General features: G+C 35.2%; 1 protein-coding gene across 1 annotated transcript in view; it reads right to left on the bottom strand.

Moving 5' to 3' along the window:
• LRRC7 (leucine rich repeat containing 7) overlaps window positions 1-25766 on the bottom strand; it is a 570226-nt gene that overhangs the window by 49295 nt on the left and 495165 nt on the right. Inside the window, exon 24 of the mRNA XM_063697691.1 lies at window positions 3389-3610. Within this exon, the coding sequence (XP_063553761.1) occupies window positions 3389-3610 (222 nt within the window). The remainder of the gene's footprint in view (window positions 1-3388; window positions 3611-25766) is intronic.

Genomic DNA, 25766 nt, shown 5'->3' on the forward strand with positions numbered 1-25766 from the left:
TCTGATGCCAGACCTGTGTGTGAGAAATAGAGTGTAAAACACATAGCAGGTGCTTAATATATGGTAACTGCTGTCCCTTTCTTTGCCATTTTCATTCAGATTTCCTTTTCCTGAATGAAAAAATGTGTATTCACTGTAATCAGATTGTTTTACCTGTAATATTTCAATAAGTGACTACTGTTTAACTAAAGTTTCCAAGCTTTACTTTAACAGAAATTATTGTGTTGTATTATACTGAGTAGACTTTCTTTGTACCACGTTTACTGTGTCTCCTTGCTCTTAAAAATGTTGAATAATTTAGGTTTTTTCCATATTGTACCTGACCAAATTTACCATTGTTGTTAGATAATTTAAGTTGAACTTTGCTTTTCTCTTTATGGCTCTTTTATAGCACCACTAGAAATGTCTTATTAAAATAGACTGTTTTGATTTATATGCCCCAAATCCACATTAGAAATTTTATGTTACCTCACTGCTCTTTGCACTTAAATCACTACTCCATAATTTTCATGTGAATCTAGATAAAGTCTTTACATGTTTTAAATGTTCTCCATTTTTTTCCTGGTTAAATTTGGAATAAAAGTCTTCTTTTAAAACACACAGCCACATACACTTATTAAAAAGGTCTGAATTTTCAAAAGAAATATAACTTAGGAAAGTAAAACACACATGAAATAGTTTCATTATGAGAGTGAAATATATAACCTTTCAGCCTCTTTTAATGTTTCTTGGTTTGTTTTTCTATTTGTAGATGAAGGAGGCTGGGACTGATAATCATTAAGTTTCTTCAAATATTTGAATTCTTAAAATATTATATTTCTACTGTTTTCTGTTTCTATACCCTCAGTGCTAAGCTTATGGGGAGTGTGTGTGTGTGTGTGTGTGTGTGTGTGTGTATGTAGAACTGTATTATTTGACTCTGACAAATTCTTTTTGAATGTTGTTGGTGGGTAGCAATGTTCTCATTTGATCAGGAGAGAAACAGACGCTCAGGAAGAGTTAACAACTTGGCCAAGGACAAGTGGCTAATAAACATAAACATGAAACTAGAACTCCAAATTCTGAGACCTAGTCCTAGTATCTCTTTCTTGAACACTAAGCTAAATGAAGAAGTGGAGAGGTTAGAAAAAGAAAAAGAGATGAAAGCAATCAGGGTAGTAGTCAGTGGTGTGCTGGAAAATATTTAATAAACGGCTGGTTGGGGTTTGGAGAGTGCCCTAATTCGGAGTGTTTGCTGATGTTCCTGGTATAATTTTTCCCACAACTTCAACCTATTAATATGATGTCATTGAAGGTGCCGTTGGGAAGAGGAGCACATGACAATGTGCCAATATGAGCTGGCCAATTGTGAAAACAGCTTTAAGAAACTGACTCAAGGTTTATAACGGGATGACAGGTAGCATAGTTGGGGGACCAGAACTGGTTGTTTAAATGCCTTTAGGCTTTCTTTCGCTCCAAAGTCTGTTTTATTGATACATAATGATATTTGTATATATTCATGGGGTGCATGTGATATTTTGTCACATGCACAGAACGTGTAATCAAGTCAAGGCATTTAAGATACCTATCACCACGAGCATTTATCATTTCTCTATGTTGAGAACATTCCAAGTCCTCACTTCTAGCTATTTTGAAATGTACAATACATCTAAAACCATTTCAGCCTGAAACCAAGGCAGAAAAAACTGGGACACCAAAAGGTGTTATATTTAAGTCCCTTCCTTAACATATAGGCAGTTCTACAATTCTGAGTTATAGTTCAGACAGGTTTAAGCATTCAGTTGAATGCTTAAATTTTATCTCTCAGTTTAAAATGTACTTGATGTTATCAAGCTGTGGATGAAAACATTTGAGAGCTACTATAAATACATTTTTTCTGAAATAATCATAGTGTTCTAAACTCAATACATGTGTAAACTTTAAAACTTAGTAATCCTCTTACTAGCCAAACTTTATATAATTTACATTTTTTAGGGAAATAGTATTAAAATAGCCTTTAAATTTAGGGTGTTCAGAATAACTGCATGCTAACACTAAACCTACTTTTCAATGTAGGCGAAAACAGATAGCATTAATCTCAGTGCGTTTTCAAATGCATTGATTCTGGGAGGAAAAAACCATGTAGCTGTTAATAAGAATAACTAAATCAGAGAACTGGTTTGAGTTATGATACTTGTGGGCAAGTAATATCTATGAATAATTTTTTAACCTCCTAAGATGCCTTTGGTAAAGCATAATTTAAAATTGTATTAACTTTTAAGAGTATCTGGAGAATTAAAAACCCCATATCATTATCTGATTAAAGGCACCTGTCTGGTTTATGATACCTTAAATTCAACACTTGACCTAGATTAAGGCAGGAGAGGGAGAAGATTATCTTTACAACGTACCTATGATTCTGAGAATGATTAGTACATAATCTAGGCTTCAAGAAGGATATTAAGAAATAGAGGAGATGTTTAAAGCCCTTGGAATCCAAATGATAAATGGCTCTTAACAATATAAAGGGAAAATCTGGAGAATGAAGTTAATTTTGATATGTTTAGAAAGTTAGGTGGGGTGATATGAAAAACTTTGATAAGTAATAATAAAATGAAGCTTTTATAGACCATATTAAAAGTTAGGAAAGTCAGTAGGAATGTTGCCTATCTATCTGAATAATGAAATAAGAGAAATTAATTTTAAGAGTGTATTAAGATCTTAATGTTTTACTTTCTAAGATTAATATAGTTCAATAGATGCAATCCCACTCAGTTTTCCAGTCCTAAGGAACTAAAACAGATTCTACAATGGAAAAGCAAATCCTAATTTTAGATAGGTTTGAAGAGCGCAATTCTTTTTGCTACATGACATTTATCAGTAACTGTTGAAGCATGTCAGAAACATTTCCCTTCTAACTGTTCTTTATAATTATCTTCATAGCAAAGCTTTATCTCTGCACCATTCAACAATCAGAAGATAGGACTTTTAAAAGATATTCCCACAGATGGGGGAAATAATATAGTTTAGTTTCACACTGAAGGTTTCAACAGTGGACTTGGTAAATATACCTAATCCATTGAAGTCCTTTATAATGTTCAAAATCTGTACTGTAGAGCTAAATTGGAGTTAGGAGTGGGTAGGAGAGGGTGTAGGATAGTACTGGAAAAACTATTCTGCCCGATCAATTTTTCCTTTTGTAAAATGGGTATTTTACCAACCATAAATTCCTATATGTTGTAGTCCTTAACCACTGGAAAGAATGATAAAATCCCCACAGAGGGCCCTACCCCATTCAACATGGTGATGGCATTGTGTCCTGGACCACATTAATGAGGGAAGGCAAACCATGGATTCTTTGGACTTTTCTTACCTGAAAATTTTTCAGTAATAAAGAAACACTTCTCACCTGCTCTGGATATCCATCCATACTCCTTTGCCCTTTAGTTTGAATTAAGCACCGTCCAGGCTGAGGTCCCCGGGTGGCCTGTGAAGAGGGGATCTGAATAGGCAATGGTGACTGAAATTGCTGGATGGTCACTTTGTTTATATTTCCTTCATATGGCTGCTGCTCCCGGCTGCGATGCTGAAGGCTTTGGGACCCCATCAACGTCTGGATGTGGCTGCCTGCCTGTGGAGAAGATAATCTGTCAGGCAAAGATTCATGGTGCTGAAAGGATGTGATTAAAGTAGAAAGCACGTACAGAATACCTCTCTGGTAAAGCGGCACCATTTGGGCTCTCAGCCATGGCCGGAAAGGATAATGAAGAAACAGTAAGGGTCTGCCTACTGTGGTTTGTGAAAATGTTAATATTGGAGCAAGGTCACATTAAATACATTCATAGTCATCTGCTGGCTTGCCAGAGAGAATTTTAGCCTCCCTTTAAAGGAACAAAATTCAGTTTGAAAAATCTCAGGAAGAAAATTAAGTCGCAACTTAAAAATAAAGGGGAGCTGTATCTGGTATTTCATCTTGAAATATACCAGAGAGTTACAGAGAGGTGTTAATATATGTAACACCATGGGGAAAATGATGGAAACAGTTTTCTGATTCTGAAGCAAGTAAGTTTGTTCAGATGAGTAAAACCAATATTTATCAATTATCACCATTATTCAAATACAGCCTTTGAAATCTCTAAGTTACATTAAAAATTAATCATGTGATAAATTCCTGTGGGGGCACTAGCTATGGAACCGTCTTCGAAATGAGCTCTCTCTGCAGAAGATCATCTAGTCATGAGCTTTCAGAGAGATTAATCAGTACCCTTTATTTAAACCAAAAATGATCATTTCTGAATTCTTAAAGGTGGAGGAGAGAGGGTATGCTTGCTGCGGTCTCTCATCTTTAAATGATATGATCATACCCGTACTTCTTTGTTGACTCCTGTTTTCTCACCTTCATTTTAGCACCAGCTCCTTGCGTCATTCTATCTGATGTCTTTTCTACCAACCAAGCAAGCAGTTTTGTGTGTGAGCTGGTAAGCCAGAATATGACTTTCTAAACTGAGAATGGTTTAACATGGAGGTCTAACATAGAAAATGAATGCTGATCATGAATAATTTTAAACATATATTTTAGTGCTGTGCTTAGTACTTCACCCATTACTATTGAAAGATGTGGGGATTTATTTCCTGAATTCATTTTCTTTCCTCTTGATCTTTTAAGGATAGGTGACTTGAATTCAAAAGTGAATTTCATCTTTGAATTCATTAGCTAGGAAAGCTTGTGAAATATCCTGACTAATCAAGATTTTTGATTACTATGAAAACGTTAGGTTGGAGTAATAAAAAAGATAATTACTAAATAAGTATTCATGGAAGAGATTAAATTTAATTATTTTAAAGTTTTTAAAGAAGAGCAACATAAAAAACACTATAGTGATAATGAAAAATCATTTGCAGAGGAAAAATATATTGCTGGATTCCAAACAAGAGACAATTTCAAAAGAAAATATTAAAAATTATTATTTGGCAATATGTAAGGCAAAATAAACAACCATTTGATTATATTTTAGATGTCCAATTGACTGTCTTGGTATAATTTACAATTGTTCACATTTGAAAACAGTAAAGATATCTCAGACATGAGAAACGGGAGGAAAAGATGCAAAAAAGGGCTTCAGCCTATAACAGCACAATGTGAAATCAATTATCAATCCAACTCTGTCCAATGCATATCCAGTGATTACAGATCTATAACCTCATAAATACAACTAAGATAATCTCATAAAGGGCAAATCTGTATTTCTCTGTTGTATCTATTCCTTTCTCAGAAATCTTAATGAAAGAAGATATTGCAGCCTTTTCAGCCATTCTAGAAGATTGAACACCCTTGTGGTCGAGTTTTTCCTTATTGCAAATTCAACTCTTGCTTGCTGCCATGGAATATCTTTTCTTTTTTTTCCAGAGGGTGTAAGTTGCATTGTGTTCTTTTGTTTGGAGGAGAGGGCATCCATGATAAGCTCAGTATCACATTTTGATCTGCTGTATTTTTTTTTTTTTTTTGGCAATGGAGTCTTTTTTCTGTTGCCCAGGCTGGAGTGCAGTGGCACGATCTTGGTGCACTGCATCCTCCGTCTCCCAGGTCCAAGTGATTCTCCTGCCTCAGCCTCCCAAGTAGCTGGGATTACAGGCCTGCATCACCATGCCCAGCTAATTATTTGTATCTTTAGTAGAGACAGGGTTTCACCATGTTGGCCAGGTTGGTCTTGAACTCCTGACCTTAAGTGATCTACCGGCCTCAGCCTCTCAAAGTGCTGGGATTACAGCCTGGAGCCACAGTGCCTGGCCTGTGCCGCTGTATTCTGAATGAACTCACTGGCATGCCCAGTTACATAGCTAGAGAAAATGATTTCAGGAGTCAGAGGAGGCGGGGGTGGAACTATCTGACTGAGGGTGACTGGCCTGGCTACTGACAAATCAATTGATTTTTAAGTTTATATCTGCTTCCACTGGCAGAATATTCATGGGTCTTCAGTCAGTGCTTGAACCAGCAGAAGTGACAACTGGCAGTTTAATTGAAAGTGATCATATAGATAAGCAAAGCATTTTTCCACCCAGACAAACTTAGAAGGATCCAGAACATAGCTTGGTTCCATGAAATATAATCTACATGGGAAAATTAATAACTGCTTATGGATTACTTTGTTGATTAGAGTATTGTAGTACTAGTCTATTCAAGGGTGAAAAGCTAATGCTATATATTGGAGAACTATAGTAGCCTTTGTTATTTGAATTGAGTTTTAATTTTTATTTTTAGAGACAGAGTCTTACTCTGTCGCCCGGGCTGGAGTACAGTGGTGTGATCATAGATCACTGCAGCCTTGAACTCCCAGTGTAATAGCCTTCAGACTTACTTTTCGGGTATATTTTTTCTTCTGATAGGACAGGATGTGAGCTCAGGATTATGCTGATTTTGAACTCTTTGAGAGCAAGCATCATATTCCACTTACAGTTTTTAATGACTGACACAGTAACTGGCATTTAATAAATAATAGCTACTACCCAAACACTCAGTGTAAATGAGTGTTTACATTCAAAAAACACCATATACATATCACCTCTTTAAACTTCACAATAGTGTTAAGGAGGTAATTTTTATTATCCAATTTTGCTGAGGACAAAACTAAGGGTGGAAGAGGTTAAGTAAATTTCCCAAGTAATACAACTGGTAACCTGACAGGACCATCATTTGAACCAAGTCTGTCTATGAAAGGTCATCCTTTTAAACACTATATTATACTGACACCCTTTCCCCGCAAATTGACACCCACCCTCATTAGTTGAACTATGAATTGAAAAGGAACCATGAAAGGGAACAAAAGGATCAAGTTGTTGAGAGAGGATATATTATTCAATTTCTTTAGCAGCTCTTTAATTTGCCAAAAGGCAATTCCCTACTTAGTGAATTAGGTCTATCATCTGTTTTAGATGCTGTGCATGTGACTTCGAGCTTTACAGTTAAGCAAATAGGATGATGCTTTTGTATTTAGTAATCTATTAGTATGAAGTAATTAAGCTCATGCTCTTAGATGGCTTGGCAAAACAAACAATGGGCATGAAAAGAACATGCTGTAAAGTCATTCTGTTAGCAGCAGCAGCAGCAGCAGCAGCAGCAGCAGCAGCAGCAGCAGCAGCAGCAGCAGCAGCAGCAGTTTTTTGTCTCTCTTGGGCTATAGGCTGTGATGAATGATGTTGGGGAATGACAGCTGTAGAAAGCAAAGAATTACACAATTTTTAAAATAAAGTTAAACAAACATAAATGACAAGACATCTAGAGGGACAATAATGGTTCAGAAGGACTGTAAAGAGGAAGTTGTTTTTGACTGGCACAAAGGCTTGAGAAAAGTAATAAGGATGTTCATGATGAAGTTCAAAGAACTGATGAAAATGTAGAAAATGTAAGAGACTAGACTTATTCATGCAGAGGGTTAGCTATGAGAACACTGACTCATACTGAAGGGGAATTTGAACATGAAGGTTTCTGTAAAGCCTGTGCTACACATTTTGAATAGTAAAAAGAAACAGAGAAAATTTGACATTTGTTTGGAACTTTCAAGGGGAGGTTGGTTGTAAAAAATAACATGTATTTGAGGAGAATAGTCATGGAGTATGTTGTTTTGAAGTTGACCCCCTAAAAAACTGTCAAAGTTTACAGGGAAAACTCTAATATCTATAAGACTCAAGAAAATATTTATGTCAAAAACCACAGAAAAGAATTGTTGATTTGATAGCAAACGGCACTGTTCACGCAAAATTCATCCCACAGCAAATCAGGCTTATTATGTGAAAGTTGGAAGTATTTGGGAGGTTTTGTATAATATAAAAGACATGGCTTTATCACTGTAAAAATGATTTGGTTTACACTGGTCTTTTAAAAAAGAGTGTTAGACTAAGAAGTATATTATGTTACTCAATTTGGTCATCTGTTTTATTACCCATCTTGGCTCTTGAACCACCTGGGCTTGCTTCCAAAAATCAAACACCGCCTTAAAAGATTACAATTTATGCCACTGAGAATGTTCAAAAGAACACAAGTCATTCCCTAAAATTAAATCCAAAAGAGTTCTTAAAATGTTTGGAAGCAGAATCATCTCCAAAGGATAACTTACTTACTGATTTTGAGGAATTAGCACTTGTATAAATAAGTCAGTATCAGTAATTTTATAAAACAACAATAACAACAAAAACCCAGTCCTATTACTTTCTATTCACATCATGTTTTCTGTGGCACCCCAACTTTTTTTTTTAATGCAGGTTAGTTGTTAAAAATTAGGCCAATGGGACACCTGCTTCCAGGTAGATGGGGTAGATGTATTTTGCCCTATTTCTTCCATTAAGTACAACTAAAAAACCTTGGGCATTACACATAAATAAATGCAAGAAGACTATGAATAATAAAGAGAAGGCAGACTAGCTAGGGACCTGGGGAACAAGTCACAGCATGGTGGTAAGTTCTCTGGGCTTATTTTTGTGTCATATATCACAGACTTGGAGCTGAAGAAGCAGACAATCTGAAAATGCCAATAGGTATAAACAATGCTTCAACAAAAGCCTACTCTGTCTAACCAATGGATAGGAAAGATGCTGTCTAACAAGACAGAATGCTTTTAGACAATAACTCCTCCACTACAGCTGAATACCATAAAAAAAACTGTAGCCCCACCCCAAACAATGCCAGCAAAAGCCAAGTGTTGAGCCCAGACTTCTACCCTTGTGAGGATGTCACAAGGCGTACAAACACTTCTGCTAGAGTGGTGTTAGAGAAGGCAAGTAGGTGCACAGCATTCATTCCCATCAACTAGTAATAAGCCCCTCTTCTCCAGTGGTGTCAGTGGTGACCACACAAGGAGCTTGGACTTCCACTCCTACCCAGCAGTAATGAAGCACCGTTTACCTTACTAACGAGGTGGTGTCAGAGAAGGCCTAGTAGAGAGTCAAGACTTTCCCCATCATCCAGTGGTAATGATGCTACCCCCACCAAGTGGAGACCATGTGGGGAGATGAAACTTCCATCCTCACTTAGCAATGATGAGAAGCCTTTACCTCAACTGTCACTGGAAACTGAATTGGAAAATTGGATTTCTACCTTTACCTGGCCATAACAAGGCAGCACCCCACCCTTCCCCAACTGGAGTGGTGTCAGAGAAAGGCAGCTAAAACAGAAGCTTTAAGTAAGATACAGAGTTTTATAACATAATATAAAAGTGCCCAAGTTTTAATTAAAAAATCACTCATCATACCAAGAATCAGGAAGATCTCAAGCCAAATAAAAAAAGACAATCAATAGATGCTCATACTGAGAGGACAAAGATGTTAGAATTATCATACTTTTAAGGCAGCACTTAAAAATGCTTCCATGATCAATTACGCACACACACTTGAAACAAATGAAAAACTAGAAATCATCAGCAAAGAAATATAAAGTCTCAGCAAAGATCCCGGGCATTGTAGCTCAACCCTATAACCCCAGCACTTTGGGAAGCCGAGGCAGGTGGGTCAGTCGAGGCCAGGAGTTCAAGACCAGCCTGGGCAACACGGCGAAACCCTGTCTTTTTAAGAAATACAAAAAATTAGCCAGGTGTGGTGATGCGTGCCTGTAGTCCCAGTTACTCGGGAGGCTGAGGTGGGAGGATCACCTGAGCTCAGGAGGTCTAGGCTGCAATGAGCTCTGATCACATCACTGCACTCTAGCCTGGAAGACAGAGTGAGACCATGTCAATAAAAAATATATAAAATTTTTAAAAAGTCTCAGCAAATAAACAGAAGATATAAAGAAGAAACAAATGGAGATTTTAGAGCTGAAAAATACAATAATAAATCAAAAACTCAGTCAGTGAATAGGTTTAACAGCAGATTGTAGAAAACAGAGGAAAGAAACAGTGACCTGGTAGACAGGACAATACAAATCATTCAATCTGAATAACAGAGAGAAAACACATTGACAAAAATATGAGCAGAGTCTTAGGGAGCTGTGGGACTACACAAAAGTTCTAATAATCATGTTATCACGAGGAGAAGAGAAAGGGGTTGGGGCTGAAAAATTACATGATAAAATAGTGGCTTAAAAATTCTGAAATTTGGTAAGGAGAAATAAACTTACAGATTCAAGAAGCAAGAATTCAAGAAGCAAGCAAGAAGGAAATTCAAGAAGCAAGCAAGAAGGAGATTCAAGAAGCAAGAGTTCCACATAGAACAAACCCAAGGAAATCTATGAATAGACTCTGATATAGTTTGGCTGTGTCCCCACCCAAAATCTCATCTTGAATTGTAATCCTCATAATCCATATAATCCCCACATGTCAAGGGCGGGACCAGGTGGAGGTAATTGGATCATGGGGGCAGTTTCTCCTATGCTGTTCTCATGATAGTGAGTGGATATCATGAGATCTGATGGGTTTATAAGCATCTGGCATTTCCCCTGCTTGCACTCACTCTGTCTTGCCACCCTTTGAAGAAGGTGTCTGCTTCTCCTCTGCCTTCCGCCATGATTGTAAGTTTCCTGAGGCCTCCCTAGCAATGTGGAACTGAGTCAATTAAATATCCTTCCTTTATAAATCACCCAGTGTTGGGTATTTCTTCATAGCAGTGTGAGAATGCACTAATACAGACACACTATAATTAAACTTCTGAAAACTAAAGACAAGAAAAATCTAAGAAGCAGCCAGAGAAAAAATGACACCTTACATATAGAGGAAGAAGACTCTGCATAACAGTGGGTATCTCATTGAGAACCATGGATGACAGAAGTAGTGGCATAATTTTTTTCAAGGGCTGAAAGAAAATAATTGTTAGCCTAAAATCCTATACTTGTGAAAATATTGTTTAGCTATGAAAGGGAAATCAAAAGACACTCTCAAGTGAAAGAAAACAAAGACAATTTGTTGCTACCAGACCTATCTTAGAATAATGTCTAAAGGATGTTTCCTAAATAGAAAGGAAATGGTAAAAGAAAAAACTTTGTAACATTAGGAAGAAAGAAAAAACACGGTAAGAAAATATACAGGTAAATGCAATGAGCTTTTTTTCCCTCTTGAATTTTTGAAATTATGTTTGATGATTGAAGTAAACATTATGTCACCATCTGATATGACTTTAAATGTATGTAGAGGAAATATTAAAGACAATTATTCACAGAGGAGGATGAACATAATGGGTTTCTGTACTTCACTTGAACTGGTAAACAATGACACCAGTAGACTCTTGTAAGTTATGTATACATAATGTAATACCAGGAGCACCCACTAAAAAAAGCTGTAGAAAGAGATATACTAAAAATGCTATAAATATAAAATACTCAAAACTAAATATATAACACTAAAAACACTATAAATAAAAATGGAATTCTGAAAAATGTTCAGGTGGCCCACAGGAAGGAAGAAAAAGAAAACAGAAAAGCTAAAAAAACCAAGCACAAACAGAAAACAAAAGATTAAGTTGAGACTTAAATCTTAATGTATCAATTCTTACTTTAAATGTAAGAAGCCTAAATACACAAATTCAATGATAGATTTTGGCACAGTAGATTAAAGAACATTACTTAACTATATGCAGATTATAAGAAATCACTTCAAATATAATGATATGGGTAGGTAGAAAGTAAAAGAATCTAAAAAGATATATCATGCAAATATTAATGAAAGAAAAGGAAAATGGCTATATTAATACCAGATAAAGTAGACTTCAGTGCAAACAAACCTTTATGAGAGAGACAGAGAGGGATTTTATATAATGAAAAGCGATTCAATTCACCAAGAAAACGTAGCAATCCTAAATGTGTACACATTAAACAATAGAGCTGCAAATATTTGAAGCAAAATTGATAGAACTGAAAGAGAAATAGAAAAATCTAAATTTTAGTTGAATTTAACACCCTTCTCTCAATATCTGATGGAAAAACTAGGCTGAAAATTATAAAAAATGTAGAATTCAACAATACCATTAACTAATCATATCCAATTATCACTTACAGAATACAGATTCTCTTCAAGTTCCTATAGAATATTTATGAAGATAGATCATATCCCGAAACAGAAAACAAAACCCAACAAATTTAAAATAATGGAAATAATATAGAGTGTGTTCTTTAACCCTAATGGAATCAAATTAAAATTAGTAACAGAAAAAACAAAAATCTTCAAACAGTTGAAAACTAAACACACACTTCTAAATAATCCACAGTTCAAAGAGGAAATCTCAAGGGAAATAAATTAATATTTTAAACTCTAAGTAGGTGAAACTACAACATATCAAAATTCATGGAACAGCTAAAGCAGTGCTGAGGAAAATTAATAGCACTAAATTGCACGTATTAGAAAAAAAGATGTATCGAGTTAATCATTAAGCTCCCACCTCAAGAGCCCAGAAAAAAGAAAAGCAAAAAAAACCCAAAGTAAACAAAAGGAAGGAATTTAATAATCAGAAGAGCAGAAATCAATGAAATTGAAAATGAATAACAACTGACAAATTAATGAAACAAAGAGTTGTTTCTTTGAAAAAATCAATACAATCCACAAACTTCTAGCAAGACTGAAAAGAAGAAAAGAAGGAAGACACAAATGAACCAAAATTAGGAATGAAGAGAGGATACCACTAAAGACCCTTTAGACATAATAATAAAAAGGTAATACTACAAAAACCCTTTAGACATAATAATAAAAAAGTAATACTACAAACTACTACATAGATACATTTGACAACTCTAATAAAATGGGCTACTTCCTTGAAAAGTACAAACTACCACAACTCATCCAATATAAAATATAGATAACTTGAACAGCCCTACAACTATCAAGAAATAAAATCTGTAATTTAAAGCTCCCAGGAAAAAAATATCCAGGCCCAGATGGTTTCACTGGACATTTCTACCGAATATTTAAATAAGAATTCTCCAGCTTGGGCAAAACAGTAAGACTCCATCTCTAAAATTTTTAAATAAAATATTAGCCACTGTGGTGGTGCACACCTGCAGTCTTAGCTACTCGAGAGGCTGAGGTAGGAGGATCAGTGAGCCCAGGAGTTCAAGGGTACAGTGAGCTATGATTGTACTACTGCAATCCAGCCTAGGCAACAGAATGAGACTGTTTCAAAAAAAGAAAAAAGAAAAATTCATACCAATTCTACACAATCGCTTTCAGAAAACAGAAGAGAGAATACTTCTTTATTTTATGAAACAAATATTACCCTGATAACAAAAAAATAAAAAAACAAAACAAACAAATAAAGGAAGAAAGAAACAGAGGAAGGAAGCAGGGAAGAAAAAAACCACTATAAACCAATATCCATCATGAATATAGATGCACAAATCCTTAATAAAATATTGGCAATGAAAATTTAGCAATATATAAAAAGAATTATATACCATGACCAAGAGATGTTTATTCTAGTGATACAAAGCTTGTTCAATATTTGAAAATCAGTCAGTGTAATGCACCATATTAATGGGCTACAGAAGAAAAATCGTGATCATATCAATGGAAGCAGAAGAAGTATTTGACAAAATTCAACATCCATTCATGATGAAAGTGTTCAGAGAAATAGGAATAGAGGGGAACTTCCTCTACTCTATAAAGAAAACATCTACAAAAATGTATAGCTAATATACTTAATGGCAAAAAACCAAATGCTTTACCACTAAGATCAGGAGCAGACGTAAATGTACACTCTCACTACTCTTATTCAGCATAGTGCTGAAAGTTGTAGTTGGTGAAATAATGGAAGAAAAGGAAGTAAAATGCATGAAGATTGAAAAGAAAAAAGAAGCTGTTCTCATTTACGATGACACTGTCTAGATAGAAAATTCAAAAGAATCAACAACAAAAAAATCTAAAACTAATGAGTGAGTTTAGCAAGGTCATGGGATACAAGATAAACATACACAAATCAAGTGTATTTATGTATGCTAGCAATGAACACATGGACACCAAAATTTAAAATGCAATACCATGTATAATCATTCAAAAAATGCAATACTTAGGTACAAATTAAGCAAAGCTTGTATAAAACTTATAAGCTGAAAACTATACTTACATGCTGATGAAGATATCCAAGAAGATTTAAATAAGTGGAGAGACAGACTATACTTATGGAATGAAAGACTTAAAAAGTAAAGATTCTCTCCAAATTGATATACCAGTTTAATTCTTATCAAAATTCTAGCAAGATTTATCTCTAAATACATATGATTATCCTAAAATTCAGAAAGACAATGAATCTAGAATAGCTAAAACAAGTTTGGAAAAGAAGTATAGAGTGAGAGGAATCAGTCTATCTGATTTGAAGTTTATTAGAGTTGTAATCAAGAAAGACCATGTGTTACTGTATTTGCAGAGGGACAGACACATAGACTAATGAAATAGAGCAGAGAACTGATAACACAGATCGACAAAAATATGTCCAAATGATTTGAGACAAAGATGCAAAAGCAATTTAATGTAGGAAAGAATCTTTGCAACAGATGGTGCTGGCCCAGTTTGACATCCACAAGCACAATAAATGAACTTTGACTTATGTCTCAAATCTTATATCAAAATTAACTCAAAATAGATCACAGACTTAAATGTTAAATGCTAAAAGAATGAAAAAAAAGTCAAGCTACAGAGTTGGAGAAAATGTTTGTAAATCATGTATCTGATAAAGGATAGTACCTAGAATATATAAAGAACTCTCAAGCTCAACGGCAAAAAGCTAAACAATCCATTTAGAACATGGGCAAAAGATATGAAGAGACATTTTACCAAAGAGGATATACAGATGGAGGCAAATAAGTACATAAAAAGATGTTCAATGTTATTAGTCATTATGGAAATTGAAATTAAAACCACAATATTTGCATAATTCACCTCATAATCTGAGCTAATTTTCACTAAGTGTATATATCACTACACACCTAACAGAATGACTAAGACAAAACACAGTGCCAACACCAAATGCAGGAGATGATGAAGAAAAACTAAATTACTCACATATTGCTGCTGGCAATGTCAAATGGTAGAGCCACTCTGGAAAAATGTTTGGTAGTTTCTTTACAAATTGAACATGCAAGTACCATATGATCCAGCAGTTGTATTCCTGGACATTCATCCCAAAGACTTATGAAGACTTAGGTTCACACAAAAAGGTGCGCACAGATGTTTATAGCAATTTTCTTCATAGTAGCCATAGATGGAAAATAACCCAGATATCCTTCCATAGGTAAATGATAAACGAACTGTGATATATCCATACTATGGAATACTACACAGCAATAAAAAGGAAAGAACTATTGACACATACAACAACCTGAATGAATCTCCAGAGAAGTATGCTGGAAAAGCCAATCCCAAAAGGTTACATACATACAGATCCTATTTACATAGCATTCTTGAAATGGCAAAATTAAATAAATGAAGGGGGTTATAGAAATGCCAGGAGTTAATTAAAAAATAATTATACATGCAGTACAGATAACATAGTCTTTGGAGTCAAATGAACCTGAATTTTATTCCTTGCTTTGTCACTTTTTAGTTATGCAATCTTATGCAAGGTACCTAAGATTTCTGCTTATCAGATGAAAATGCAGATATAATAATTAGTGCTTAAGAGAAAATGGTGAAGATTAAAGAAGATAATGCAATACACTGAGTGTATTGCTTGGGATATAGCACTCTAATGGCAATGAGAACAAAAGTTCCTAACTGCAGAGTGAAGGTCTCACTGTCTGGTCATAGCAATAAATAACCACTGGAAAAAACTGATTTTAAACCTGTTGTAATCAATCAGTAACAACTTGCTTTAGAAACTGCACTTGAAGGTCAACCAGTCAGCAACAGTCTGAGTCAAGTAACCATGTTTCTCCCAGTGAAAGTTTTGCCAACTAACTCCTAAATATTCTAACTTCTGAACATCCACCAGTCACTCAACTCCTTGCTTCTTCAAATCCTATTTAGCTCAGAGTGGTTGTACCTTGCAAGTTATTTGTATGCAAGCAGTAAATTATGCGTTTTGTTTCAGATGTTGAGATGTGGCCTCTTTTATGGATGGGGACAGAATATACAATAACGGACTAAATACATTCTACCATAAGTCAAGATGATACTACTTACTCTGCACTATTAACATGACTAATATTTTAGGTTGCTGTGATTCATCTTTGTTTTTTCACCCCTAGATATTTCCATCCCCATCATTGTATATGTTTTGAATACAACCATCTAGGTAAAGAGAGGAGTCTGTATTCATGGATAACTAATTCAAAGAGATGCTAACTCATGACTTTGGTCTCATTAACAACCTATTGTTAGGAACAAAGCTAAATGAAAGTTAGCTTATCCATAATTCACATAGATTTTTATCCAAAATAATAAATATTATGATAGCTACCATTAATTAAACACTTACATAACAGGCACTGTGATAAGTATTTTACATCATAATCATGGTTAATTTTCAAAGCCACTCTATAAGATAAGCATCATCGTCCTTTCCTGTTAGATGGGAAAACTGAGAAGCAAAGTTTAATATGCTCAAGGGCCAATAAAGACAAAGTTAAGGTGAACATTTCTCCTGAACTTTTGCTTAAAAGAAAACAAAAGACAAGATCTTAGTAAGAACTAAAAAAAAAGCTGAGTATTTTTCGTATTACAGTTTACTACATAGTTTAGTGTATCACCTATGCAAGGTACCCTGTATTAGTGTAATTATCATTTTGCTGGACGTGTCAATATTCAGTGCAGTTGTATCACTTTCACAGGTAGTTTTGGTGACAGGACTCAGGTTATTTTGTGGAAAACGGTGGCAGCATCAACCAAGAAGGGTTAACAGAAATCGCAGAGAATATACTCAAGAAGTTTGATGTACTATGTTATTGAGAAACAAAATTAACAAAATGAACTAAATTCAATATGAAGAAAAGGCCTCTAGTGCTTAAGAGAACTTTTAAAGTTTAAGTTGTGCTTAGTGCTCCTGATTCTTTTTGTTCTGAGATTCACAAAGGTCACTAAACAACTTGTAAATGTTTCAGATTAAAGAACATGAAGGTTTGGAAAACAGATGCATTTCAAAATCCCTAAAAATTTTGATTTGCGTAGACCAATAAAAACAAATTGAAGAAGACTCAAAAATTCTTTAAAAAATGTGACTAGTGCATGAGTTTCTCTCTTTTGAAAATGTAACAACAACAACAACAACAACAACAACAAATACCAAGCAGTGCCAAAAAGTACTAGCGATATATATATCAAATATATTCCTGGTGTTGAGGTTATTTAACAGTGCAATGGGCTATGCTATAATGTTTTCTGATTTTTTTTGTTGGGAGGGGTGTGTGTGATAAAATATATGAGGGGAATAATTAGTGGGTAGAGTAGGCTGTATACCCAGACAACACTGGATTCCAATCCTGTATCTCTCAATTTCATACCTCTAACTCCTGGTCCCATAAAGTTGTGAAGATGATATGAGAGTGTTTTGCAAGGTAAGCATCTTAGTACAGTGCCTACTGTATGTACTGTAGATATTCTTTTTCTGATTATAACAACCTATTAAGCTGAACCTTTTCATCCTGTTTTATTTGTATTTAGGCCAGCTTGATGCCAAAATCTATATTCTCCCATTTCAGTGTCAGAAGACAAACTTGCACAAATATATGGAAGGAAGCTCTGCAGCTAAAAATAAAGGGGGCAGGAAGATGTTCCTTCTCCTGTCCTGGGGTTTTGGTGACATTTCATTCTGGTGGCACACTGCAGTAATTTTAGAGGGCATTCAAAATATTTGCTGATCTTGTATTTTTTGGAGTCAGATACTGGTAATATACTTTAGTGTCTCCAATGACACATAAAAAGTGAGGTGGTAGAACATTTCACTTCAGTGTAAGTGTCTTAGCATAGCAGCTGGCTGATACACAAAGGCAGTCATCTCTGGCATATTGAATCTCTATAAGTACATTCTCCTGTGATTAAATGTCAACCAACAAAACATAGCTATGGATTTAGGAAATTATTAGCCAAAATTAAAAAACAATGGAGTATCCTTAATAGCAGAATGATGAAACTGAGGATGAGTCTACACTTTTCAACCTATGGTTTGTTTTGTGATGATGCTGACATATATTCCCAAAATGGAAGATGTTAAGAGTAACGATAAAAGTTTGACAACAATTTATTTCACCCTTAAGATTTCTAAGAACCTACAGCTAGTAGAGTAAGTCAGATAAAGATCAAGCGGCAAGAAATGGAATCTTATCATTTTGACATCTCTATCTGGCAACTATCCTTGATCTCTGCCAGCTGTCATGTTATGTAGAACTTCAAGTTAACAGTGAAGAACCCCCAGGAGTTATGTCTTTACTTCATTGGTCCATAAGCAAATGAGAACAATCTTCTCCATCACTGGGAGTAATACCAGTCTCAATCATCACTTCTCATCACATATTCAACCAGGAACATTTTTATGGCATTGGATTAATTCTGCATTTTTGCTTTTAGATTTCTCCCCAAACAAAGACAATATAAATGCTATTGACTTATCTCAATTTTCTGAAGAACGGTCATTTGTTTTAAGGAACATCTATGTCAAATATTGATGGAGTAAGTAATTTAATCTGCCCGTTTTCCTATTGCTTTAATCTATGGCAAATTTATTTTCTACCTCTGACTTGATAGCTTTTTGACAGACATTTTTGGCTTTACACTTTTATTAAGGAAATAATTTAGAGTGAGACTGGATGAGGACAATCCCCGATTTTGTGACAGTGATGTCCTTCAATACTGCAGACAGCTGTATTGTTGCACTGGTATTAGGAAATAAAGGTATGCTTTGTGAGTTAAAGAATAATGTTGTCTTAAGAAAAATCCAATACAAAAGTGACTGTAAATTAAACAATATTTTATTCAGCTGTCATTTTTGCTTTACGTTAGAGATTTTTTTCCATTCACATTTTCACAACCTCCTATCCCCATTATTTCTGAGAACAAATCTAACAACAATAGAAATAGAGTAAGCTTTAAAAACACCTATGAATTAAATAATACTAAAATCAATCAATTAGAAATATATTATCCTAGCTCTTCAGATTAACAAAATACATATTTGAAATGGATCATTAAATAAATTATTTCATTGATTTTTTCAAACCCTTTTTCCTGATTCAGCTGCTATTACTAAGTCATGGAGCTGCCTCTGAAAGGTCTTATTTCCATGGAATTTTTGATTTCCTCCAGGTCATGTACTTTGGTTTATTTGGCATTGGCTAATAATTCTTAACAAGCAAGTCTACATATGTATATACCATCTCTATCTTACATCAATAATTTGCAGTTAGGGGGACAGTAACTCTAATGGGACGTATTTAGTCTTATTTTCCCAAGTATAGCAAAAGGCATGGCTCTATTGATTTTCTGGAAAAAATAACATGATAATATATAAATTAGGATATGTTTTAAAAGAGTATATGGAATTCATCTGAATAAGATTACTGGCAAAGTTACGTAAAAGGAGTGCAACTTGATTTGAGCCTGCAGATATTCATATAATTGTTCTTTGGATTGTTCTGCACAATACAATTTTTACAACCTCAACAGTGCATTTTTATTCTGTTCCAGAGCAATAACTAATGTTACTGCCATAAAGACCATACCGAAACAAGTTTAGTAGGGATACAGGCATAGATTTGATAGGCAGGGAAAGTAAAGGGGTGTCTTAATATATCACTAATATATCACTAAATATAAGCATCAGAAATCTCAAAAGCCTCCTATTGGTGTTTGGTGGGTGCCTGACAATGTTATCAGTAAATGACCGCTAATCAAAAGTTCTATAAGGTATAATTTTCATCTACCTACCTCTCCTTCTCCTAACCTGTCCTAACTTGGAGGATGTTTGTGTGACAGTGGTTGACTGCCTCTCAGGTGACCGGCATGATTGTAACTACTACTTAAAAGTTCCTTTTCAACCAGAGGTGAAATTAAAGAGTAGGTACTTATTAGTCACACAAATAATTCAGTTCTAGTTATTTCTAGTAGATACCAAAACTGCAAGGAAAGTATGGTTGCATTTCTGTAGATCTAGAGGTAATTTTCAAAGTCTCACTGGAGATGAAGGCTCTTTTTATTTGGACACATTTGATATCTTCCTACTTTTCCACTTTTTTATGTCCTGAAAAAAATGGCTTTTGGTCAAGAGAAAAACTGCATAATTTCTGTTTAAGAAATGTCTCTCCAGGGGCTACAGATTGTGCCAAACATTTTTTAAATTAAAAATTATAATTATATGATTTAATCAATCTGGCCTTTCACTGAACTCATTTCTTGTTTCTGGGCAGAGCTTACTGACAGTGAATGCATTTGGCTGCTGTCTCTTGAAGCTACTTTTCCTCAGCAGCCTCAGCAGAATATGCTGTTACCACAGAAACCAATGCAGTCTTTATACTGCTTGACACAAAGTTCTAAGTGACACCACCAAAAGGAGGGTAGGGGAACAAGATGAGAGAAACAGAGAATCTCCATCTATCTAATGACTCAAAAGATCCCTTTTCCTAGCGTTTAGAAAGCTGTTTGGAATTGAGAATGACTCTCTGAAAGGAACTCCAATTTGTTTCTGAGTTTTAGGGACTGCCTAGTCTACCAGAAACAACATTAACTCTGATCAGTGAAAACTTTGCTACTCTCGGAGGAGAAAAATGAGGCTTAGGAAAGAGAAGTGATGATTGAGACTGGTATTACTCCCAGTGATGGAGAAGATTGTTCTCATTTGCTTATGAGGCTTGGGAAAGAGAACCAGGAAAGAGAAGTGATGATTGAGACTGGTATTACTCCCAGTGATGGAGAAGATTGTTCTCATTTGCTTATGGACCAATGAAGTAAAGACGTAACTCCTGGGGGTTCTTCACTGTTAACAATATGCATTTCTTTGGGAGGGAAAAAATACAAAGCCTAAGGCAAAAAACAATTCTACTTGATATATTTGCTTCTGTACAAAAGGAGAATTTAGTTACAGCATTGACAATCACTCAGGTTTTAGAATCATTTTTCAATTTCAATTTTACTCTAAACCAGAACAGATATTCTTGACTTTGAGGTTAACGGAAATAAGAAACAATTCTATTTCCGCATCTCTTATATGTAATATTTACCTGGTTGATTTTCATATCTGCTTCTTCCACATCTTGACTTGCTTGCTTACAGCCTCATGATCTACTCTACTTTCTGCCATCTATTTTTTCCCCAATATTTAAATCCTCATCTCTCTCTCTCATCTATTTCAGACTTTCTTCTATTTCTATTTAAATAAGCTACATTCACCCCAACCTTTTGACATAAGGGACCTCAACAGCACAATGCCTATTCTCAGTTAAATTACAAAAACCAAAAATTATAGTTATTTTTATTCCAGTTGTACATACACAGAGTACTGATAGCAATATTTCTTTTCAGTGGAAAACAATTTCAATAAATTTACTTTTCAGTGACTGTAATTTAATGATTTTTTTTGGGGGGGTGGGGTTGGAGTTTTGCTCTTGTCGCCTAGGCTGGAATGCAGTGGCATGATCTCTGCTCACTGCAACCTCCACTTCCTGGGTTCAAGTGATTCTCATGCCTCATCCTCCCCAGTAGCTGGGACTACAGATGCACACCACCACACCTGGCTAATTTTTTTGACATTTTTAAAGTAGAGACAGGGTTTTGCCTTGTTGGCCAGGCTGGTCTCAAACTCCTGGCCTCAAGTGATCCGCCTGCCTCGGCCTCCCAAAGTGCTAAGTGCTGGGAATACAGGTGTGAGCCACCACAACTGGACATAATTATCTATTTTAGATATTTATAAAATAATAAAATGTATTTATTTAAATTTCTAGATATATAGGTTAAGGTGATTTTTCTTAAGTTGTACTTTTAAATATCTTTTAAATAAGTTGTACTTATTTTAAATGACATTGGTTTACTCTGATCTTCTGAAAAGTTTTTATAATAGACTGACTTATATTACCAAGTAAAATCCCAGTAGGAATTTGATCCAGTTATTTTAAAGCACAAATGATGATTTGGCCATATGGTTGACAGAAAAACAATTTATGATTTTCAAAAGATATTTTAGATCTTACCTTTCTAAATTTTTATAGAAAGAAGCATTGAAATGTATTACATTAAAAAACATGACAAATGCCATAATTAAAATAAGAAATGAATATTCCTCCTGAGAAACTTAATTAAAAAATCTTTAAAAAAGTATTTTACAAAAAGCAAAAATGACAATTTGGGGTTGGGGTGGGGGTGGGGTAAAGGAAGAGTAATAAGAACTTGAAAATGACCACACACACACACACACACACACACACACACACACTTTCTTCTAGTTTCTTCTTCTGATAAATTCCTAGGCATGTCTCAGAGATGACAATCCTGGCAATCCTGAAGTGCTTAATAGCTGAACTGATATTGTAGATGTGAGAAAATCAGAGGCAAGTTCAGCATAAGAGGTAAGTTTGTGAGCCAAAACTAATCAGCAAATTTTTAAAGCCTTCCTCTTCCTCTGTGTCCATCCTGATATTGACCCTTGTTATCCATCTTTATTACTCCAACTGCCAAGTCTTTATGCACTTAACCTAGAACACTCAGGGAGGGAACAGACACTCAGGGTGGAAAGAGTCACTGATGCTAAAGGAGACCTTTGAATGCCTAGTCTTTTGTTACTAAAGAATTTTCAGATTTTAAAATGCTAGGATTTTATAGTTTCTTGGTTATCCATTCCAGAAGCAAAGTGTTTGGTTTCATTGGTTTTAATATGTCACTGTAGCCTTTTGGCTGCAATGTTTTTCTGCTCTATCATTCTAACATACTCTTGCAGATATTATCCTTTAATTTTACATTTTATGGATATTCAATGTGTTTAAGACTCCTAATACTTTTAAAAGAGTATCATTTTAGAATTAGGGCAAAACAGCCTCGTCATCCCTATAGAGGATTTGACCAAATCAGAGTGCAATGTCTGAATTTAAAATAACATGTTTTTGCGTTTATCTTTTATAGTATCACCTTCATATTATTTTCTGTTACATATAGGAGGGAAATATAAAATGATAAGTTACCCAGGTGAGCTTGGCAAGTAACCTAACCTCTGAGTATGAGTTTCTTCTTTAACAAAATAATAGTGCTTACTTCATATAGTTGCTGTGAAAGTTAGATAAAGAAATACATTAAAGCATTTAACACAGTGCCTTATGTAAAGATTTAATACATGAAACCAAATATTCTGACTATAGTGACTGTGGCATAATCCGATAGACTGTAGGAGTAACAGAAGTGATGTAATAAGACTCTAAAATACAAATTCTCCTTCTGAAACCATGGTTGTTTTCAGCAATTGCAAAAGTTTTAAACAGCAGTTCTTAAAGTATTCATATAATACTGCCTGGAATTTTGGGGTGGCAGATTTACATAGCTATAAAATGTTCTTCTAGCAGTGAATCCTAAACTTTTAATACTAATAGACATTAAAATTTGAGATTTTGGGCCGGGCACAGTGGCTCTCGCCTATAATCCCAGCACTTTGGGAAGCTGAGGCGGGCAGATCACTTGAGGTCAGGAGTTTCAGACTAGGCTGGCCAACATGGCAAAATCCTGTCTCTACTAAAAATACAAAAATTAGCCAGGCGTGGTGGTGAATGCCTGCAATCGCAGCTACTTGGGAGGGTGAGGCGCGCGAATCACTTGAACCCAGGATGGGGAGGCTGCAATGAGCCGAGATCACACCACTGCACTCCAGCCTGGGTGACAGAGCAAGACTCTGCCAAAAAAAAAATAAAAAAAATAAAAAAAAATGTGAGTCTGGGACTGCATAGCAAGAGAGGAATAAAATCTACCACCTACTTTTACTCCCTTAAAAAAAAAAAGACAGCATTTAACACTCTTGGCATTTTTCCATCACTTTGCCACTCTCAGGTGCACAGGACAGGCACAATAGATACAGGAGCAAAATTCTGAGAAATAAACACTTCTTGTCCAATTACTTTATGTGTCTAAGGTTTTGGACCCACAGCTTGGAAGACACCCACATTTGTTCTCTATAGTGCTTGAAGTACTGGCTGGCATGGCCATGAGTAACCAAAAATCTATGATAGCCAGAACAGAGAGCCACAAGTTCAGTCAAAGACTTTCCATAATTTCCCTCCAAATCCCTACAGCATTACTGTGGTTTCTGATGGCTTAGTTAGAGAGACAAGATTTAAAAAAAAAAATCTACAGAGGCTTGGAGAAATAGACTCAAATTGGACACTGGCTAAGAATTCTTCACCACTTATTCTCCTTTGATTCCCCATTCAATTTATAGTTCACTTTCTATCTTTCCATTCCCATTATGTCTAGCCTAACTGCTCACTCCGTGACAACTACAAAAATATTAACTTTTAAAAATGTCATTGTAGAATCAAATAGAAACCCAATAACTAATAGTATAATTATCGCATCTATTTCAGTAAATTTTGCAGCCCAGGCTAATACTCCCATGACCATTTTTCTTTCCTTAGGTTGAGTCTCACTGAATATTAACTTGACTATTCAACTAATATATAATATATAATAAAAACTAAATTTGAATATTTAAAGTGGTCCTTATTCTCTCTACTCTGAGAGGTGATAGGTGGACATATCTATTTATAGGTTCAGAAATCTCGGATTTTAGGCAAAATTGCTATATAATATGGGATAATCAGAACCTGCTTATCATAATAGTAGGAAGAAGACATGGTACATTTAGTACATTACTTCTTTCTTGAGTTTTACAGGTTTCTTTACTTACCCCTTAATGCAGATTCCTATGGATTCCCCCCCAACATTTAAGCAAATTGCTTTTGCTGAGATCACCAATGACCTCCTTGTTGCTAAATCCAAGGAGCCTTTAGTCATACTTATCTTGCTTGACGTTTTTGTGCATCATTTGACAGTTGACCATTCCCTCCTTAAAACATTTTTCCCTCACTATTTCCAAAGTGTTACTTTCCCTTGTTTTTCCTTTACATGTTTCTTGCATAATTGAAATTGAGAGCCCTGTCTACTCTATGCCAACTGATCAGACAAAGCCAGTCATATAACTCCATTTCTTTTTCTAGGATGGGAAGTCCTTAGCTCTTTTGGGTCAATGAGATGTAAGATGAGGCTTGTTGAAAGACTCAGGGAAGAAAGGTTTTGCACATAAGAGAGAGCTACTAGAAGCTTACTTCTCTCTCTTGCTGGATTTGAAAGAGGAAGTTCATATTACCAATCGCCATTGGTAGTAATCTTATAATTATGAGAGAAACCAGTTTTAGGATAGAGCCAACAGCGTGAGGGCAGAGTGGAATGGGAAAATAAAACCCTAAGTATTTAATAAGAGAGAACCAAGTACTAAAGTTGAGGCATAGTATAAATCTCAACTACTTCTTATGTTTAGTGAAGTATTTCCTTGAAGTTCAACAATGTTTCCCTTGAATTTTCTACAGCTTGCAGTAAAATCGCTGTATTGATCTAATCTTTGATTATTTCTTTTCTGCCTATTCTTCCTATGTACTGTACATGTCTTAAATGTTGGTGTTCCATGGAGTTCTGTTCCATGGAGTTCTGGGTCATCCTTCTACCTCACTCATGGCTCAATAATACATGTTCTAATGATTCCTAAATTTGAATCTCCAGCTAAGTTTTCTCTACTGAACTTAGGATAAATATATCCAAACATCCACTGCACATTTCCACTTGGATGCCTTAAAGCTACCTCAAATCAACATGTAAAAACCTAAACTCTTCTCTCTTCCTCCACTTCCACCTATTACTCTTCCTGTATTTCCC

This window comes from Gorilla gorilla, chromosome 1, assembly GCF_029281585.2.
Source record: "Gorilla gorilla gorilla isolate KB3781 chromosome 1, NHGRI_mGorGor1-v2.1_pri, whole genome shotgun sequence".
Taxonomy (NCBI): Eukaryota; Metazoa; Chordata; class Mammalia; order Primates; family Hominidae; genus Gorilla; species Gorilla gorilla.